The sequence below is a fragment of the Hippichthys cyanospilos genome, chromosome 3 (assembly GCF_059441005.1).
Source record: "Hippichthys cyanospilos isolate Australia breed blue-spotted pipefish chromosome 3, RoL_Hcya_1.0, whole genome shotgun sequence".
NCBI classification, from domain to species: domain Eukaryota; kingdom Metazoa; phylum Chordata; class Actinopteri; order Syngnathiformes; family Syngnathidae; genus Hippichthys; species Hippichthys cyanospilos.
The window spans coordinates 10321131-10340246 of NC_142371.1; the positions used below are offsets into that span (position 1 = coordinate 10321131).

At 38.2% G+C, this 19116-nt stretch overlaps 1 protein-coding gene across 5 annotated transcripts in view; it reads left to right on the forward strand.

Moving 5' to 3' along the window:
• klhl32 (kelch-like family member 32) overlaps positions 1–19116 on the forward strand; it is a 40374-nt gene that overhangs the window by 10203 nt on the left and 11055 nt on the right. For 2 of the 5 annotated variants that reach the window (XM_088409787.1, XM_088409786.1), the window contains exons 2-5: positions 763–884; positions 2294–2471; positions 9189–9296; positions 17444–17542. In XM_088409787.1, the coding sequence (XP_088265913.1) occupies positions 862–884; positions 2294–2471; positions 9189–9296; positions 17444–17542 (408 nt within the window). In that variant the 5' untranslated portion in view covers positions 763–861. Of the gene's footprint in view, positions 1–203; positions 330–762; positions 897–2293; positions 2472–9188; positions 9297–17443; positions 17543–19116 lie in introns of those variants that run through there. The other 3 variants (XM_088409790.1, XM_088409788.1, XM_088409789.1) reach the window with 3 other exon arrangements.

A 19116-nucleotide genomic window follows, 5' to 3' on the forward strand; every position in this document is an offset into this window, starting at 1 on the left:
GACAGGACGTACACTTAAAAGGCTTGACCACGATTTGCTAACATGTGTTTGTAGAATTTTACTGACCCCCCCCCCCCCCCCCCCCCCCCACACACACACACACACACACACACATGCACACATCCTATTATATAACTTAAAATCATTGATGTGACAATCATGTTGGGTCTATGACTGGACAGTGGAGATGAAGGACGGCTCCTTCTCGACCTTATCTGTCAGATGCATTTGCCTAAGGCCATGAATTTGAAGGTCACTCACGAATGGATCGATAACTGCATCCTGCCGGGAACTACTCTCTTGAAGAAGAAGAGATGAAGTATACACATGTATGCATATATAAACAGCTTTTGAATAGCCATATGACATAACATACTTTGGAATTGTTCCAGTCAGAGTGCTGCTGGCCATTTTTCCTCATGTGTTGCTTGGTTTTTGATTTACTATGTGATAAAATACAATGCAGGTGTGCAATGCAACATATCTTTTTTGTTTTTAATACAAATTTGGCTCATAGTCCTATTATTTCATTCTCAGACATCAGACTGCCGAGCACTGTCACAGTGCGACGTTTTATGAAAATCACAACCCACCCTGAGAACTGTAAGAATGATAATGGCTTGTGTCTGAATCAAGTGAGAAGTTGGCATGTTGCTTGATGTGCAGTTGCGTTTCTTCACGCATCTCACAGAAGGTTGCCACACTGAATTTTAGTAGATTGGATAGACTGACGAAAGCTGACATTCTGTTCCATCCCATCAGGCTGATGTATGTTGCCCGAAAGGAGACTTCAGTCCTCAAGAGACGTATAGCACCTCCACTTGACCTTCACAGAAGTCCCTTTGTCCTGCATCCAGGGGCATGCCTCCTGAACGCAGGCTCAGGTAATCAACCTGGTTAGTCATTACTTATATAACACTGAATATTTTTTGGAAATGCAAAAAGGTGGTATATGGTGTATAATATTGGCTGTGAAAACAGGTAAGTAGTGGTTGGCACCGAGTATTCATTTTCAGTAGTTTAATTATATTAAATTTATTACACTCAATTAAAAAAAAAAAAAAATCCCTCAATGGTTTAAATTTGGACAGTGTTCTTGGAGGGACTTAAAATACTTTTATCACAATGTGGTTAAATAATGTGTGTCACAATTAAGCCCATTTACATTCTTTTAGACTTGCAGCCAAAGATCTTTGAGCCGATGTCTCAAAGAAAAATGCTTGGGGAAATCTCAGAAATACACGTATTAGCTTTCAAGCAGTTATATTCACCAATGAATTTCTATCTTCTTTGGATGATCCAGATTGATGGATGGACCATGTCGCAACAAGGCTGAAGAGCAAGCAAGGAGGTGTCGGAATGAGGTTTTGAGCTGGAATAATGGCGATGGAGAATAAATATGCACTCTGTTTAAAAACAAAACAAACAAACAAAAAAAAGAAAATACTGGTCATCATGTTGTTGTTTTTTTTTCTTTCTTTCTTTTTAAAAAAAAATAAAATTCCCATTATTTAGAAGCTAGTACAGTATGTGTAATTGTTAAAAGTTACATTAACAAATTTTCTATATACTACACATTCCTCCTTGGGGTTTTAAGTCCCGTTATTTATTTTCACTTCAATGCAGCAATTTTTCTTAGATCAGTATACTGTAAAACACTCCAATTAAAAAACAAACAAACACCCCTACTCCTCAGTCATCTCACTTCTGGCCCCCACGCATTGTGACAAACCCCCACACACATTTTGTGTTTTTTGTCTCCTCCCCAACACTCCATGGTATGTAACCTGGCAAGCTGATGCATTCACACTTATGGCCAGCACTAAATGGACAGAGATGGATTTGGATGGACAGTGTGGCATGCTGATGATGGAGATGTATAAGAGGAGAGGGCTTGGGGATTTTAGAAGTATGGTCTGACCACTTAAGCCCATAGCACTACATGTCAGTCACGCAGACACTCAGCCAGTCTGACATTGAATTACCCACTGTAGGGTATGTACACTATCAACCTTAATGTAATACTTTAACTGTGAAATTTAATTGGTAATGCAGGCCAAGTCAATCAAGATGTTATTCGGTGCTATGTGTTGCTTGCTTCTTGAATGGTATTGAGCTTTGGATAATTTTTCATTTGTTTGATTGACATTTTAATCGCTAATTTATTCATCAGGTCTAAATAACACCAAAAAGAAAAGGGAAATGTAAAATATAAGCACATGAATTTTAAGAGGCTTATTCCAAGGGCTTTGTGTTGGATTTAACTATATAATTGTTGGTGTGTTTGTATCAGTAGGGAGATGTTGACAGGACAGAGACTCTGCCAATCCAAGTCACATCAGGACGCCGTCTTGTCTGCCCTCAACCAGCAAAGGAAAGATGGTCTTCTGTGTGATGTTACTCTGGTGGCCGGGGAGCAAAAGTTCCATGCTCACAAAGCCATTCTGGCTGCATGCAGTGATTACTTTCGGGTGAGTGTACAACCAATTAGGTTTTGTGTTTGACCTATCTTAACGACATACAGTATGTTTGGTAATCATACTGTATATTATTCAAAAAAGTCAGTTGTTTGACAAACCTTAAAGGGGAACTCAGCCCATTTTGTTTTCTATACCATAAGACGTTCTCGCTATTTCTCGTCTTAACATTGCATTCTAATTCATATAGTGTTTGTGGAATTTGAATTTAGCAGAAAAATCCAGTTGTTTTAGCTATTGCTTTTGTTTAGCATTGATTTGGAGCAGCCAGTTTGTCACTTTCCGTCGACTGAAAATGACATAACAGTTAATTGGGGTTCTTCGTATCAACCAATCACAGGTCACCTCTTTTCTGACTTAGATCCGTGATTAGTTGTTACCTAAGTCCTTAGCAACTGTAATGTCATTTTCAGTTGACAGCAAGTGGCAAAACGGCCGCCCTCTGAAATGAATAATAATGGGTTAACGTTGTTGTTCATTCCAGTTCTACAAACAGAGTCTCAATCATAAAACCGCGTTTAGACTTGCGGGGTTGCTTAGAACATATTGTAAAATAAAAACTTGTGGGCTGACTTCCCTTTTGAGTAAAACGCACCACCTTTGCTGTCTGATACAATAAGTAAGTAATCCAGAAGGAGAAGATTTGGACAACATTTTTTATCTTTTAACTGCCTGTTGACCAAAATATCAGTCATTTTCATTACCTGTCGTACTTGCACTCAAATAAATAAATCATACAAATGACAGATTTACTTGCATTTAAATATATGCCAACCGTACCTTCAGTACCTCACTTCAGAGATGTGATCCCGCTTTTAGGCCAATTTATATTTTTCTAACAGGGATGCAATCTCTGAATGTTTGGACTACATGGCTTTTTACCAGCTTGTCAGAAACCTGTCAGAAACTATCACAATGAATGCTAGTTTACCTTTTATTTTAGGATGTCAGGCAGCCATATGTTGTGTATATGAGATCAACCACAAGAAAGGTGCACCAATGAGATTCGTTTTAGAGACAGAGCAGATTAGGAAATCAAAACTAATCCTTTTTGAAAATCAAAGGCAGATTAAATTAATCCAAAATTGGCATGTAGGATTTCTCCTTTTGTGTGATTGGAGGCTATTTTTATCTCTCCTTGCACAAGTAGTGGACAAGTGAGTCAGACCCTTCTTCTCCTCCTTGCAACTCCATGATGTGTCGTATCAGAGCCAAATTATTGTACTGGTCAGGCGTTGGATTATTAGAATAATCTGATATAGTCGAGTGTGATCATGCACTCCCCTTCACTCACCTTCTCTCTATCAGCAGTCACCACCACCCACCCACCGTACACACACATAGGAGTGGTGTAAACACAATATTCGACTCACTGGTGAGTGGCTCTAATGAAAAACCTGACCAAGCGTGCTTTATTTAAATGGATCACCTGCCTCTTCCAATGTTGCCACATTACAAAGATCTTTGGAAAGTACATCAGTCACGCAAGCATCAGGTACACATGCCCCTGTTGTCACTCCAGACAAATACTCTATGGAAGCAAGACCACAATAATGTACTATGTTATTCTTTTTTCACTCAGATATGAATGCAAAGCAGTAAATCGCCTACTTTAGATTAGTAAAACAACTGGATGAAAAAAAAACCCAGCATGAACAAAAATACATGATGAAACAAGATTTTCTTCAAGATGTTACAATGTGTTTTTTATTTTATTTTTGTATGTTTTTGTCTTGTTGTTTAGAACATTTCTGAAGTCTGATCTTATTGATGCTGGACAAACATACCCGAATAACAATGGTATTTTTGTTCATTTCAAAGGTGCACGCAGATCACACAGTCTGAATTGGGCCCCATCATGTGATGGGACACATTTCCATTCATTGATGGAGTGAGTGAGCATTGCACATTATGCATATGTGCTCTCTGACAAGCACTTCACATATTGTCCAAAACTCACTTGGGTGATTGCAAATGATGCACCAGAGCTCTCATTTTCTGCCACACACACTTTATAAAACACGTTCGTTTTGTGCATTTCTTTATGCATTAGTCTACGATCATGGGAGAATTGAAAAAGGTCTTCCCCAAACTGCTACCATAATGTTTAAATAATTTTATTAAATTGAACTTCAAGTACAGTGGACCCCCGGGTTACATCATCCCTGGTTTATGTTTTTTTCATGTTGCGATGTGAGTACTGAGTTTTTCGTCCCCTCCTGAAGATATTTTCCCCACTTTGCGACAAAAACAACTGTCATGAGCCTAGGGGGTTAGCTGTATTTTTGTTGTCTCCATCAACAGGCATTTTTAGGTCATTGCACTTGTTTTCTGTTGCTCTCAATGCCTCCATGCAACGAATCACTACAATGCTGGTCTGCTATTGGTCAGCGTCTCCTCACGGAGATGCTGGTCTGCTATTGGTCGGCCCACTTGTTTCAAAATGGCGAAATGGTAAAGCTTTGTTCCATCGTGAGTAGTTACAAACCGTATTTATAGTGCATTTTACTGCTTAAATCTAACTTGAATGGGTTAGCCATGGGTCCCAAGATTGCTAGTGATGTTAAAGAGGGAAGTAAGATGATGATTTACATGGAAACGAAGCTGGAGATCATCAAGAAATACAAAGCTAGTCTAGCTTAGGCTACCCTTACAAGGGAATATGGGCATAACAAGCGCCACTCAAAGGTAAATAAACCCTTTCTATATTTTTATTTATGAAGTTTTCTGATTGTATACATGTATATTATATATACGTAGCACTTACTGTACTATTTTGGTACCAATTTTTAATATCTATGTACAATTTTGATGATTTTACCTGGGGTTCTAAATGCATTAGCTATTTAACATAGGTTTGCATTGCCCACCGTATGGTGAATTCGTTTTACAATCCCAACGGTGGAACGGATTAATCTCGTAACACGGGGGCCCACTGTATTATAAATGTTATCTCATTATTTTTGTTTATATCGTATAATAGCAAGTACAATGTGTCTACGCTTTACTGTAAAACATATTTTCACTGACACAGGGCTCCTTAGTGGCAAAAAAACAAAAACAACTTAAATACCCTACAAAAAACAGTAAAACTACAGATAAAAAGTCAGAAAACTCAAAAACGTTGCAAAATATTTTACCAATCAGAACAATCAGAAATGAAATAGAACAGCACAGAGGAGCCATTTATATTTAGACAATTTAGATTATCCAACAGCCTGACTAAAAAGACAACATATTGAAATATGTTTTAAAAAATATCCACTGACACAACAAAACTTAGAGGGAGTAGGAGAAATTAGTGAATTCTAGTGTTTAGGTGCCACTGACTGAAAAAAGCAGTTGCCATGGAGCTCTGGGTCATTTTTTTCAGATGACAATGATTATAATTTGTTCAATTAACTGATTATAATAATCACATGCACACACCTATTGTTCATATATATGAATGAATGCCCCACACATGTCCCGAAGCTCAATCTGTCCGGCTCCGCACCTTCATCATATCCACCAAACATGTGTTTCACCACCTGCACCTTGAAATAGACCTGCTTTGTCTAAAAGTTTGTCTACTTTTGGTCACAAAATTGCAGGATTCGCCAAGGGCGTGGAGTACAGTTACGCCAGAACAGCTATTGAGGCAAAGCGGGGTTTGCCAAAATCCCAAACACCTGACCTGTGCCATCAATAAATTTAGAATGCAGTTCTTTGTAAGCATCAGACACTCTACTTTTATGTTACCAAAATGTCAGATGTGCTGGGGGAGTGGCCTCTCTGTGCGCCGGTATGCTCAGAAATGTGCAGTCTGGTCTCCCAAACTCCCAAGCACAGAAAATTAGAGTTGTGGCTGCATGAAATTGAAGATGCGCTGGTAGTTTGACCGAGCATACGTGCACCCGTGTGCACCAAATGAGAGCCCAAAGACTCAAGTTATGCTGAGCCAGCACTCAAGGGAGATGCGCTCTTGAAAAAAAATACCGGTCAACATGATGGTTTTGTTAAATCAAATCCCCATTATGTAGACGCTAATATATGTAATTTTTACATTCTAAAGATTTAATCCATCTACAAATTCTGTCAAGACACACTATTTACATTGGAAAAAAATCATTGGTCATCCAAGCAAGTATTTGAATAACAAGATTTTGACTCAATTTGCTCAAAAATGTATTTAATCAGCATTAAATACGGGCATGTTTCATTGAACACAAAGCTGATACACATGGGACTCAAATATGAATTTTCAGAGCAGACTAGTATTTATGAATCACTGCTCTAAATTAAAGTTTGGCACTAAAGGAATCCTACATTAGAATGATGCCCGAAGCAGACATATTTATTTTTCCAGAAGGACAGACTAAGTGCAGCACTTCACTCCTCCTGCAGCATTGTGAAGAAAAGACTGCATTGAGCAGGACTCAGGGATCTATATCCCCAAGTCAGCGAAGCTTTCCATCATGCGTTGTCCTTTAGCACTTACATCTAGGTCAGGGACAGTCATGTGAGGGACAAACACTCCTATTGCCCACAGTGATGACATAAAAGCTTGCACGAACCTGCACAGTGTAGGTTTTTTCAAAATTCTTTTTATTCATCCGTGTAGGCAAACTACAGCACTACCACCATTATGACTCAGGTTTTACCACCACACTCCCCTTGCCTAATGGACCAGTCTGTTTTTAATTGGCTCAGTGGTAAATCATCCAAGCTGTGCAAGCACTGGATGAAATTTGGCTCAAATTCAAGTTCTTCCTACTGCTGTACGGCCCTTTGCCTGAGGAGAGTGGGCTGATGCAAATTTAAAGTTCATATGCACCATGAATCATCAACAATTGATTGACTAAAGTTTCGGGATGAATTCACTGTTTTTTTGACAAAAAAGATGCTGCCAATGGGTCTTTGGTGCATTTAAGGAAGGTATGCATGCACATGCTGAATTTTTCATTTACTTGGTTTATGTTTGCCCTGTCAAATGATTTAGGATATAATAGCAAAAATGAAAGTTATACTTTTATAAGGACTTGTTAAATTATAGCCTTCTCTTAAGTCCACCACTATGTCCAAGCAATAGCAGTACTGCTCCACTTGGGTTTTCAAAATGCTTATAAAGCATGGGTGTCAAAAAAAATGGTCAAAATGTAGTTTTAGAGTAATTCTATTAACTAACTAACCACCTAAATAATTTGACAGTTTTCTTCCACTGTTACTATATTAAATTTAATCAAATTTACTGCTGTCAATAGATAGGAAAAAAAATCAGTCAATGGATTAATGAACTAAGATCTGTGATAATGTGATGTTAATTTATTTTTGTTCTTACCTAAAATAGTTGAGAAAAAAAACTAACTTGGTAGACTGTTGCACATGCGCTCAGTCTAAATTACAGCACATCTTCAATTTCACACAGGCGCACATCAGGTTTTTAGTGTTCAGGGATTTGGTTGACCGCGTTATGCATTTTTGAGCGTCCCGGGGTACACAGAGTGGAATTGAATTTTGTGAGGGCGCAAGTCCAGCCTTGGAATTTTGGCAGGCCCCACTTCTCCTCAAAAGGCTTTCCAGTGCAACTGTACTCCAAGCCCTTAAAGCAAGACTACTGTATTTCAAGGCAAAGCAAATTTGGTGGATTTGATGGAGGCGCACAGGCAGACAGATCCAGGACATGTGTGGTCCATTCATTCATAAATATGAACAATAGGCATGTGCATATGATTTTAGTAATCATTTAAACAAATCACTTTGCATTCATGTGGTAGACTAAACTTGAGCTGCTCCTATAGTAAGCAATCTCCTTCTTAGAAAAAATGCATACTAACTTTTTATTTTTTCAAAGTTAAACTTACCATTCACTGGACCAACAACCCTCATACTGTTCTCCATTTTCATAATTTCCTTCTGCTCCTGAACTTGCCCCGCCAACCACAACAGAAGAAATATATGAAATGATTCCAAACACAGTGACAGCCAATCAAAGACATTGAAAGCCAATCAGTGTTTACATCAGGGTATAATTAACCTTGGTTTTCCAATGCATAAAAACAAATCTACAGAAAGCCCAAAGTTAGAGATTATAAATATGATTAATGTGAATAAACATAAAACCTTAAACTATGATTGTAATAATTGATTGCAATTAATCTGTTATTTTTACACCCTCAGTCAACAACATTGGTAGTAAATTACAACATTGGTAGAAAGCAGAATAAAAAGAATGAATGTGACTGTGAATATACATAGCTGTTAAATGTAAATTATATCCGTTTCAAACGTCACCTTTTTGTTCTTTCCTATCACACTACTTGGCTGGTACCCTGATCGGTGGGTGACATCCCATCATGGCATGCCAGCAATCAATAGCTTTGGTGTCCAGAGCTGCTCTCAGCAGGGTCAGACACTGCAGACACCGTGGCCACCGCTTTGATTTTTCTCTGATGTTTGTGTGCGCATATCATAGAGCAACAAAGTACTGATTGTGCTATATATATTTATGCTGAAGAAGGCAATCAATACTGGACGTTTCTTGGCTGTTCTTTCTGGCAAGTTCTCAATAGTTGTTGTTTTGTTTTCTGCAGCTCCACAGCTCATTTTGCAGTGCTGCTACAACTTAGACCTAAAACACTAATAAGTAATCAAAAAGAGTCTGGAAAATTAAGCATTTAAATGATACAGTAAATCATGAAATCCCTCACCTGTCCTATTTTGTGTCATCAGGCCATGTTCAGCTTATGCATGGTGGAGAGTGTGGCAGATGAAGTGACTTTGCAAGGCGTGACCAGTGTTGGATTGAAGCATGCCTTAGACTTCGCCTACACTGGACAGGTAATTCATTACTCATACAAGCAGGAAATAACACAGTGAAAGAACCAATTTCAAAAAGACTCACCGTAATTGGGAATATGTCAAGATAGCTGTTAGATTTCCAGTTTAATCACACATTTGAATCATTATTGTACAGCAGCATAGCATTTGTGATGACGAACACACTTACGTTCCAACATAGTGTTTTGCTAAATGCTAAAAACATTGTGTGTGTGTTTTGTGACTCTTTGCCAATAACGTAGGAATGATTTGACTTGGGTCTTGGTATCTATCCTACTCAACTTTACATGGACTTTAACTACATTACCTACATCATAAGTTATCTTTTTTTTTAACTCATTCCCTGGCATACAATGCTATAGATTTCAAAGCTCTGGACTGGCAGTGATTGAATTAATGAATCTACTTGTCACAGTGTGTCACTGGCATATGTAAAGAATAAGAAAGGTATTGCTTGCAGGAAATAAGTGACTAAATCTGTGATTTTGCGCAACAACATTTAATAGTTAGAATTCTTCGTTTTACTATAGTTTGCTATTTAGGTAACAGCATCATAAAACAAAACGAGCAAACAAAGACAACAATATGGACATGGGACGATGGCTACAGAATGTGGGATATTTAGGTGAGGTTTTAAAATTTGGCAGGCTCTGCTTAGAAAAGCCAAATCACAGCCAGTTGGCACAAGAGATCGCTAAATCAGACCGGCCATTTACAGAGGAGGCTTTTATCAAAAACATTATGCATAAAGTTTGTGATGCCGTTTGCCCTCACAAAAAAGGCAATGTGAGGCTGATCAGATACACTGTTGCTGGGCGTGTAGAGTAGCTGTCCATCAATCTAAAAGAGCAGCTTTTAATAAAGGTAAAACATTCCATCGCATATTCCCTGCCGTGGATGAGAGCACGACACTTCTGAAATTGTTCAGTTAAAGCTAAAGCTTTTAGCGCTACGCCATATGCATGGCAAACCTACAGGACATAATCTTTATGGAAGTGTCAAGACCCCAAGCCCAGATTGTGTATTGTAGGCAGAAGTTAAAGGTGACTTTGTCAGGTAGGTTTTACGTACAGTGTTTGTCAATAATTGCAACCCTTAAAGTTGAAAATTTTTGGTTGTTGTGTTCCAATTTTAATACATGAGTATTGCTGTGCAGTGTTGGAGAAGCTATTTCTTTTAAATGTGCAGATAAAACAATTTAATAAGGTTGAAAAAAATCACAGTACCTTTAGGAAGGAAAGTTGTATAAAACTGTCAGAGGTGGTCATTTCCACTGTTCGATGGTTCGATTTACATAGTAATGCAGAACGCTTCTCACCCCCCACAACCCCATCCCACATTAAAGCAGCATGTTGCCAACAGGAAAAAGATGTGGAGACATTTGTGGCTGTGAAAAATGGTAGGCAGTCGGTGCTTGATGAAGCTTCAGCAGCATGATGCAGGTCTGCTGCAATATGATCATGAAAAATCAACCAAAAAAGTATCTTACCCCTAGTTAGTACAGATGGTGAGTAGCTAACTTGTTAACCAGGACTGATGTTGTCTGGCCTGGTGTCTTTTGGGCCGATTCCTTACTATTTAATTATTTTCCTTAATTAATGTTAACAATCTTCTAAAAATTTTATATATATATATATATATATATATATATATATATATATATATATGACACATAACTAATTAAATCCTAATGTCATAAAAATCTTAAATATAGTAATAAATTCAGTTGTTGTTCATGTACTTTTTCAGGTTTGAATATACTAGTTAATGTACTTTTTCAGGTTTGAATATACTAGTTAATGTTATGATTACAGTTTATTTTCAGGTCAGTATTTTTTTTGACTGCGCAAGATTACCCCATTTTCCGCACTATAAGGTGCACCTAAAAGCCTTCAATTTGCCCCAAAGCTGTCAGTGTGCTTTATGATCCGGTGTGCCTTATACAGCGCATAAACCTCGAATTGTCATGTTTGGGGGGGATTAAAAAATAAATAAATAAATAAATAAATAAACTTTCTTCCATCCACCCCCCTGTATTTCAGTTATAAATGTCTTTTTTTTTTTACAATACGATTTTTACAACTCATTTGAAATTTTGAGATGCTATCGTGCTCCAATTTTGAAGCAATTTATATGAGATCAAGGCGCATTAACAGTTCATGTAAAAGAAAGCGAGATTTTATAAAATGAATCCAGAAACTGTTTTTAATCCAACAAAAACAACATATTTTGAGGTTTTTGGTTGCAATTTGATTAAAAAAGATTTGTTTAAATTTTAATTGAATCAGAATTATATTCTTTTTAACTCTTGAATGGTCTTGGTTTTTATCTAAACACTCTTTCCATGTTATCAAGAGGTATTTTTTTCCCCATTCTTTAATGCTTTCCACAAAAATATCTGATTGTCTTAATCTTATTCATTCTGATGATTGTCTTAATCTTATTCATTCTGATGTCTTCGACTGACTTAAAATAGGCCATTGAAGGCCTTATAGTCCGGTACGCCTTATAGTGTGAAAAATATGGTAGATAACTTGCAAGTTGCTTGAACCAACTAATGACTTGACTCAACTTGCTTGTTTTTTTTACTGTACTGTACATACTGTACATTCAAACTTACTTGCAAAAACATTTGAACATATTTGCAAGTAAGGTCCTTTTGTTTGTTTCCCACTGTCACTTTTGTAATTTGCATTTAGGATTTTTTTGAGATTGTATAAATCCAGGATTTTGTTATTATTTCTGATGCTTCAATATACTGAACATATATATGAATCTTTTTAAGTGGGGAAAATATGCTGTACTGCAGCGTTCCTCTAATTTTTTCATTTATGTCACTTTCACATTTCACTTTCCCGTTTTATGGTTTGATACTGCATTTGGTAGTCATTCAATCATTTTTAGTCCTGTTATAAATGTAATAGCAAATCACATCTTAAATACAAAGACACAGTGGAAATTATTTGGTGTTAGATGATCTTTTTAAATTGGACCTTCCTCTGTGGGGTTTTTCATACAGCCAAATATGTCATCTAGATAAATGATACAAGGTTTTTGCAGATTAGCACTTTAATCTCAACATCATAAATTTAATCAGACACGTGACTGTGGCACTGGTAGAGGGTATATGTAGGTTTTCAATCAGATTGTATTAATTTTCTGCCGTTCATGTACTCTCACCAGTCACAGCAAGTGTCTGAGCATGTCATTTGACCTCCCTTTCCCTTTGTACCATCAGCAATATTGAGTCCCACAAGCAACACTCTGGTTTATCCAGGATACCAAGAGGCTGCAAACCGACGTTGTAATTACTCCCTAATTTTATTTCCACTGTGGAAATGAGCAAGTAATAGTTGGTTGAGTTTAACTAGGTCAACAGCAGGCTTGCAAGCCGCCTGCAGTTGGCTCAGCTATCTGTCTGCCCAGAGGAGATGATAGCAGATGAGATGAGGGCAATATGCTTATCCCCACACCGTAAATAATGACCCACTAAAATCCTTCACCCACATGTCATACAGGCCTGCAGGTTGATGAGACATGTAGCCGAGGGATGTTTTTGCTATGACTGAAAAATGTTGATCTTGAGTTTGAATCTTGCTTGCTGCTTCTGTACACTGCAAACACTTGCTGTTTTGCTATCTTGCCTTGCTTACATTTTTCTGCTAAAAAGCTCCTTATAAATGCACTCAGGTGTTGATGTTATTAAACGTTTTTTGTTACCACGTCACAATAACATCAGTGCAACCTCTTTTTATCTGTGAAGCCCTTTGAGACTTTGGTGATTCAGGGCTATACAAATAAAATTTGATTGATTGAAGGTGGAAAGGAGGGGCAAAGGTGCAGTATTTAGCCATGGCATTTTGTGCCGTGACAGCAATGCCTCTTTCACATGGAGATACATATGTGGTGTATTCTGAGCCTTAATGTTACCCGTGGTTTATCACGCAATGCAAGATGGGAACCCCGGCTCTGGGTGGCGTTGTACCGCTTGTTATGAGCATGTGCTGAATATGCTAGTGAAGATTTAGCGCTACAGTACGTTGTAGTCCAGATATCATTGTTATATTAAGTAACAAGAAGAGTGAAAGATATAACGCATCTTTAATGAAATGCATGGTTTTTTTGTGTTTGTTTTTTTTTCCGCATGCAAAAACTGACACATGACGAATAAAGATATGAGCAACTTGCAACCTCAACCCAGTTAACCAAAACTGGAGCACTTGCATTGTCCACCCTGAAACATAGAGAACATAATAAGGAAAAGGACAAAACCGATGTCATTCAAACACAGATGAATAATTATAAATGAAAAGAGCAGCAGGTGCAAGAAGTAAAGTGGCATGAAATGACTTCCACTTTATCAGCAGAGTGAAACACCCCCAAAGCAAACAGCACACAGGTGTGTAAAATAGCTTACTTGATCAAGGCTGCATGCAGGTTTTTTGAATTCTAGATGGACGCTTAAGATGATTGTACCTATTGAACATGTTCAACATTGTTTTTCACTTTCATATTACACATTTACTGTAGGTACCATGTTAGAACAAAATGGGCACACAGCATTTCAAAATCATTTGACACAAGATGCAAAAGATGCAAAAAAACATCAAAGTGTTGCAGTAAGGCTTGGAGATGATTCGTCCATGTCTCGTTTTAGACTTTTGTTCTAGACATTCTGTAATTGCTCGAAATGAACATAGGGCTGGGTGGTTAATAGATTTTTAACTGACTCAGCTTCATTGATCAGTTAGATTTTTTTCTTTTTTTTTAAATGTCAATTTATTTAGTCCTTCAAGTGCACCCTCACTAATGTGTACCTCTGGCACTAACAATATGACTACTAAGAGGACATTGTCTACAAACGCACTGTATGCACTTAGTGCCAAGTTAATGACTTTCTTGTTATTAATACCTATTGTATTTCACATCCCCCTAACAGACAACACAAGTAAAATAAGTTTTCCCAACGTGGTTTCCTGTAAGAGCTCAGCAAAATGTAATCCCTGAATCAATTGTGCTGATTAGTGCAAAAGGCATACCACTCATTTTCCTTTGCAAAAGCAGTGACAATATCCACATTGGAAAGTTTTGACCTTGCTGTATGTGCTTTCAAACTGTTAATATGTTGCTAAGTTTGCTTTGTTTTACCTGTACGATTCTACTGTATGTGAAAATGCTGTGAGACCACTGTGGGGATGCAGGGCTTGTGTTAATGACAACAGATACGGACCAGGTGATCTCAGCATCATTATTTGTTTAGGAAGAGGCTTTTTTTCCCAGATGACGCACTTACCTGTATGTGCCGGTTAATTTTCAGAAGGGTTTGGGGGAACAAAACTGGTAAAAAAAAAAAAAAAAAAAGGGAAAAAATGATTCAAGTCAGATACAGCATATTCCCAGTAGTGCTCATCTGTCAAAAACAGTTCCAAATGCCACCAATCTATTGAATTTGTCTTCTAACTGCAGATTGTAAATCACACAGGCAGTTGAAATAATTTGCTGTTTATTATGAATCAAGTCAACTGAAATACCACATAGCAACATTTTCCAGTCATGTCAAATGTTGGCCACTTGCTGGCAAGACAGTGATAGATTTTGGCACAAAAATTGCAAAGAAGTCGGCAAATAAAAGGCACTCCCAATAAACTAGGAAGTTAGAATGTTTAGATACAGAGAGCCATTAGGGTTAGAAAGTCTGAAAGGCACATGACGTAGTTATTGCGCAAAAAATAGTCATTTGATCCTGTGGTTTTAATCCCAGCTGTGGAACAGTGGACCAGCCTGGCATGGCAGTGTGCATGCGAGTTTGCCCAGCCAGTCAATATGTGTTTTGTAGGGTTGAAGAAGGCATTTGACAGTGTCCCTCAGGGACTACTGTGAGGGGGGGCGCTTTGAGACCATGGGCTACTAAATCCCCTGATATGGCCTGTTCGATCTCTGTACCACTGACATCAGAGTAAGTCGAATTCATGTCCAGTTAAGGTTGGAATCCATCAAGGCTGCCCTTTGTCACTGATTCTTTTCATGACCTTTATGCACAGAAATTGCTAGGCGCAGCCGAAGCGTTGAGGGAGTCAGGACTGGTGGTCTCAGCATCGCACCTTTGCTTTATGCGGATGATGTGATGTTGCAATCTTCTTCGGGCCGTGATCGCCAACTTTCACTGGAGTGGTTTGCTGCAGTGTACATGTCCATTGGGATGAAGATCAGGTCCTTCAAATCTATGATCAGACTCCTTCGTCGGAAGGGGGTGGAGTGTCCTCTCCCGGTCAGGCATGAGTTCAAGTATCTTGTGTCTTGTTCATAACTGAGGGCAGAGTGGAGCAAGAGATTGACAGGTAGATCAGTGCAGCGTCTGCTGTGTTGTGGACTCCGTATTGGTCTATTGTGGGGAAAAAGGAACTGAGCACTAATGCTAAGCTCTCTATTTACTGGTCCATCTATTTCCCCACCCTCACCTATGGTCATGAGCTGTGGGTCGTGACCGAAAGAACAAGATTACGGACACAAGGAGCTGAAATGAGTTTCCTCCGCAGAGGTGCCCATGCTCTACCTTAGTGATAAGGTGAGAATCTCGGTCATCCGGGAGAGATTTGAGCCGGTGCTCCTCCACGTTGAGAGGAGCCAATTCAGGTGGCTTGGGCATCTGGTCAGGGTACCTCCTTCGTGAGATGTTCTGTGCATGTCCCAGGAATGACCCAGGACACGCTGGTGATCTGGACGGACTGACGCATAGACGGTCCTTTTAGTGCTACAAGGCTATCCAGTAATTTTGCGATTAACTGTGAACCAAAACATACAGTATGCATTAGAAATAGAAAAGAGCATTGTGACGTATTGGTTATGTCAGCAATGCACAAAAGGTGGAAAGAAATCTAATGTGGCTTTGGATGATATGACTAAAAATATCTGGCTCATCTCACTGGCTTTGGAAAAAAAATATTATGGTGGACCCCCACCATAGGACATTAATCCGTTCCGGAGTTGGGATCATAAGGTAAAATCATCATATGGCTGGCAATGGAAACATATGCTAATTAGCTAATGCGTGTAAAATCCCAGATAAACACATCAAAATTGTATACACATATTAAAAATTAGTAATAAAATTGTGTAGTAAGTACTACTACTGATATTTAATATTCATGTATATTATTAAATAACATCACAATCATGAATAAAAAATATATAAAGGAAAAATGCAATTTTATTTACTTTTGGAGTGACGTGACTTGAGCGAGTTACACCATATTTTCTAGAGTAATTATGCGCGTGCCTTCGTATCTCTTAATTATCTCCAGCTTTGTTTACATAGTAATCATCTTTTTCCTTTTTCCTTTAACATCACTAGCAATTTTGGGACCCATGGCTAACTAATTCAAGTTTGAATTAAGCAAACACTCGAGATCAAGTCTTTAGCATATTGGCATCTTAGTGACAACGTGACGCCAACCAAAAGACTAGCATCCTAGTGACGCGGACCAATAGCAGTCCAGCATCTTAGGGATGCCATGAAGCCGACCAATAGCAGACCAGCATATATGCAGTGATGGATATGGTGACGCACGCACACACACCGTTCTGTAAAGCAGAAAAAATGTCGTAACGAGGGGATGAAAAAACGTTATATTCCACTTGGTAAGGTGAAAAAACAACATACTGTACGCAGCTCTGCGGCATGGTGGGTGTGCTTAGCATATCCATCTCATAGTTCTGTGGTTGGGGATTTGCGTCTTAATGTGTAGCGTTAAAATACTTTTCTGGTGCCTGTGTGAGTTTCATCCAGGGAGTTCTGACATTCCAAAAACATGCATGCATGTGTGAATGGTTGTTTATCCGTACTACTACTAACCCTCTGATTGGATGGCGACCGTTTCAGGGTGTATGGGCGTCTTGCCCAGCTTGGGATAATCTTATAAACTCAAACTCATAAACCTAGTGAGGGTAAGCAAGATATGGATGGTTGGATGGTATTCAGCCTATTTCACATTTTGATACTGGGAAAAATAATGACAAATAATTTGGGTGTAATCATTACTCTAGACCGTTTTCTATATTTTTATTTCATTTGTTTTCATACGACGACGTACAGGAAATAGTTAAAGGGTTTTATGACATAAACTAAAACAATGTTCTCCCATGGGCAGATTGTGCTGGAGCCAACAGTAATCCAGGATGTGTTGTCTGCTGGCAGCCACCTTCAGCTGCTGGAGCTCCTCAGCATATGCTCTCACTACCTCATCCAGGTACCAAAACTTTCACCATCCTTCCTTGACGTCATATAGCAATATAGGTCCTTATGTCTTATGAGGTAGACAATTTTTTTTTTGCCTGCAGGGGTGCCTGTGGTGCTGAATGTGCCTGCAAAGACACAACAAATAACCACTCGAATAAATCATTCATTTTATTTAATTATATTTGGGGCCGTGGCTCAGGCGGTATAATAGCAGGTCCAGTAAGGGAGGCCTGTTCCAATTCCGCTTTGTCCGAGTCAGATGTCCTTGTGTCTTGAGCAGGACACTTCACCCATTTGTGGATACAAATATCAGTACATGTATAATGTAGCCATTGTAGAAAGTCTAGAAGATTGCTATATAAAAGTAAGGCGTTATTATTATCATTATTACTGTATTTTGTCTCCGATTGGTTGATGATGATGATAATGACTTTTTTTTTTTCAATTTTGGTAAAAGTATTGCAAAATCCTTATTCCTCATCTAATTCCTTTTTCTGAAAACACTGAAAAGAAGTAACCTAAATTGTAACTTTTTTAAAAAATATACTTACATTTTGTTTCATTGTCAATAAGCACATTTCTCACAATGCACCTGATTCACACAAGGGTTGTATTTTGCAAAGGAAGCCTTAAGCTACTGGAAGCCACAAGCCTTAAGCAGCTTCATGCAGGCACACAGGGACCAATGTGCACGCCTGCATGCAGACACGCATACACAAGCACATGAGCACACACATACACACAAATTTTGGATTACATATATCCAGGCCGCTCATTGTGCAATCGTGTGCCTTGACATTTGTGGGGGCAAATGCTTAGGCCAAATGAAAACCAATCCTAGCATCCAAAATATTAACACATTTACAAGAAAAGCAGTGGTGGTCTAACAACTGAACTTTATTTAATAATAATAATAATAACAATAATAATAATAATAATATATATACAGTATATATATATATATATATATATATATATATATATATATATATATATATATATATATATATATATATATATATATAATATACTGAATATAAGTTAATTAAATAAATATATGTACGTAACCTCCATTCCTCCGACAGTCTTATTTGATTTCACCTCTAAAGTGTGATTGTGCTAAGTAATGTATAAAGTTAAAGTTCCCAAGTGTTAAAGTTCCCAAAGAGGGGCCCTTTTAAAAACGGCTCAGAGGGAATGGTCATTAATCTGTTTGGATCATGTTCACTGGAAAACGTACTCATTTTAAATATTGTTTCAAGGTTTCAGTGCTTTGGTCAGCTTGCAGGGTGTTTTCTAAATCCCCATTCAACTTAAGAAAAATCACTGATGGCGATAATGCACAGGTTCTAAAACTTTGCATCACCTGTCAGGCTCGCTGGAGATTAGGAAGAAGTGCATCAGTACTGGTGGGGAGAAACACCTAAAACCTTTCAGAAGCAGAATTGTGTTTTGTTGGGGAAGAACAATTAATTGAATTAAAATCAGCATTTCAATGTCGTATAGGTATGACTAGAGAGAGACATTTCCCATCTCATCCACTGCTTTGAATGACCCCCTGGACCCAGTGCCTCAAGGTGCACT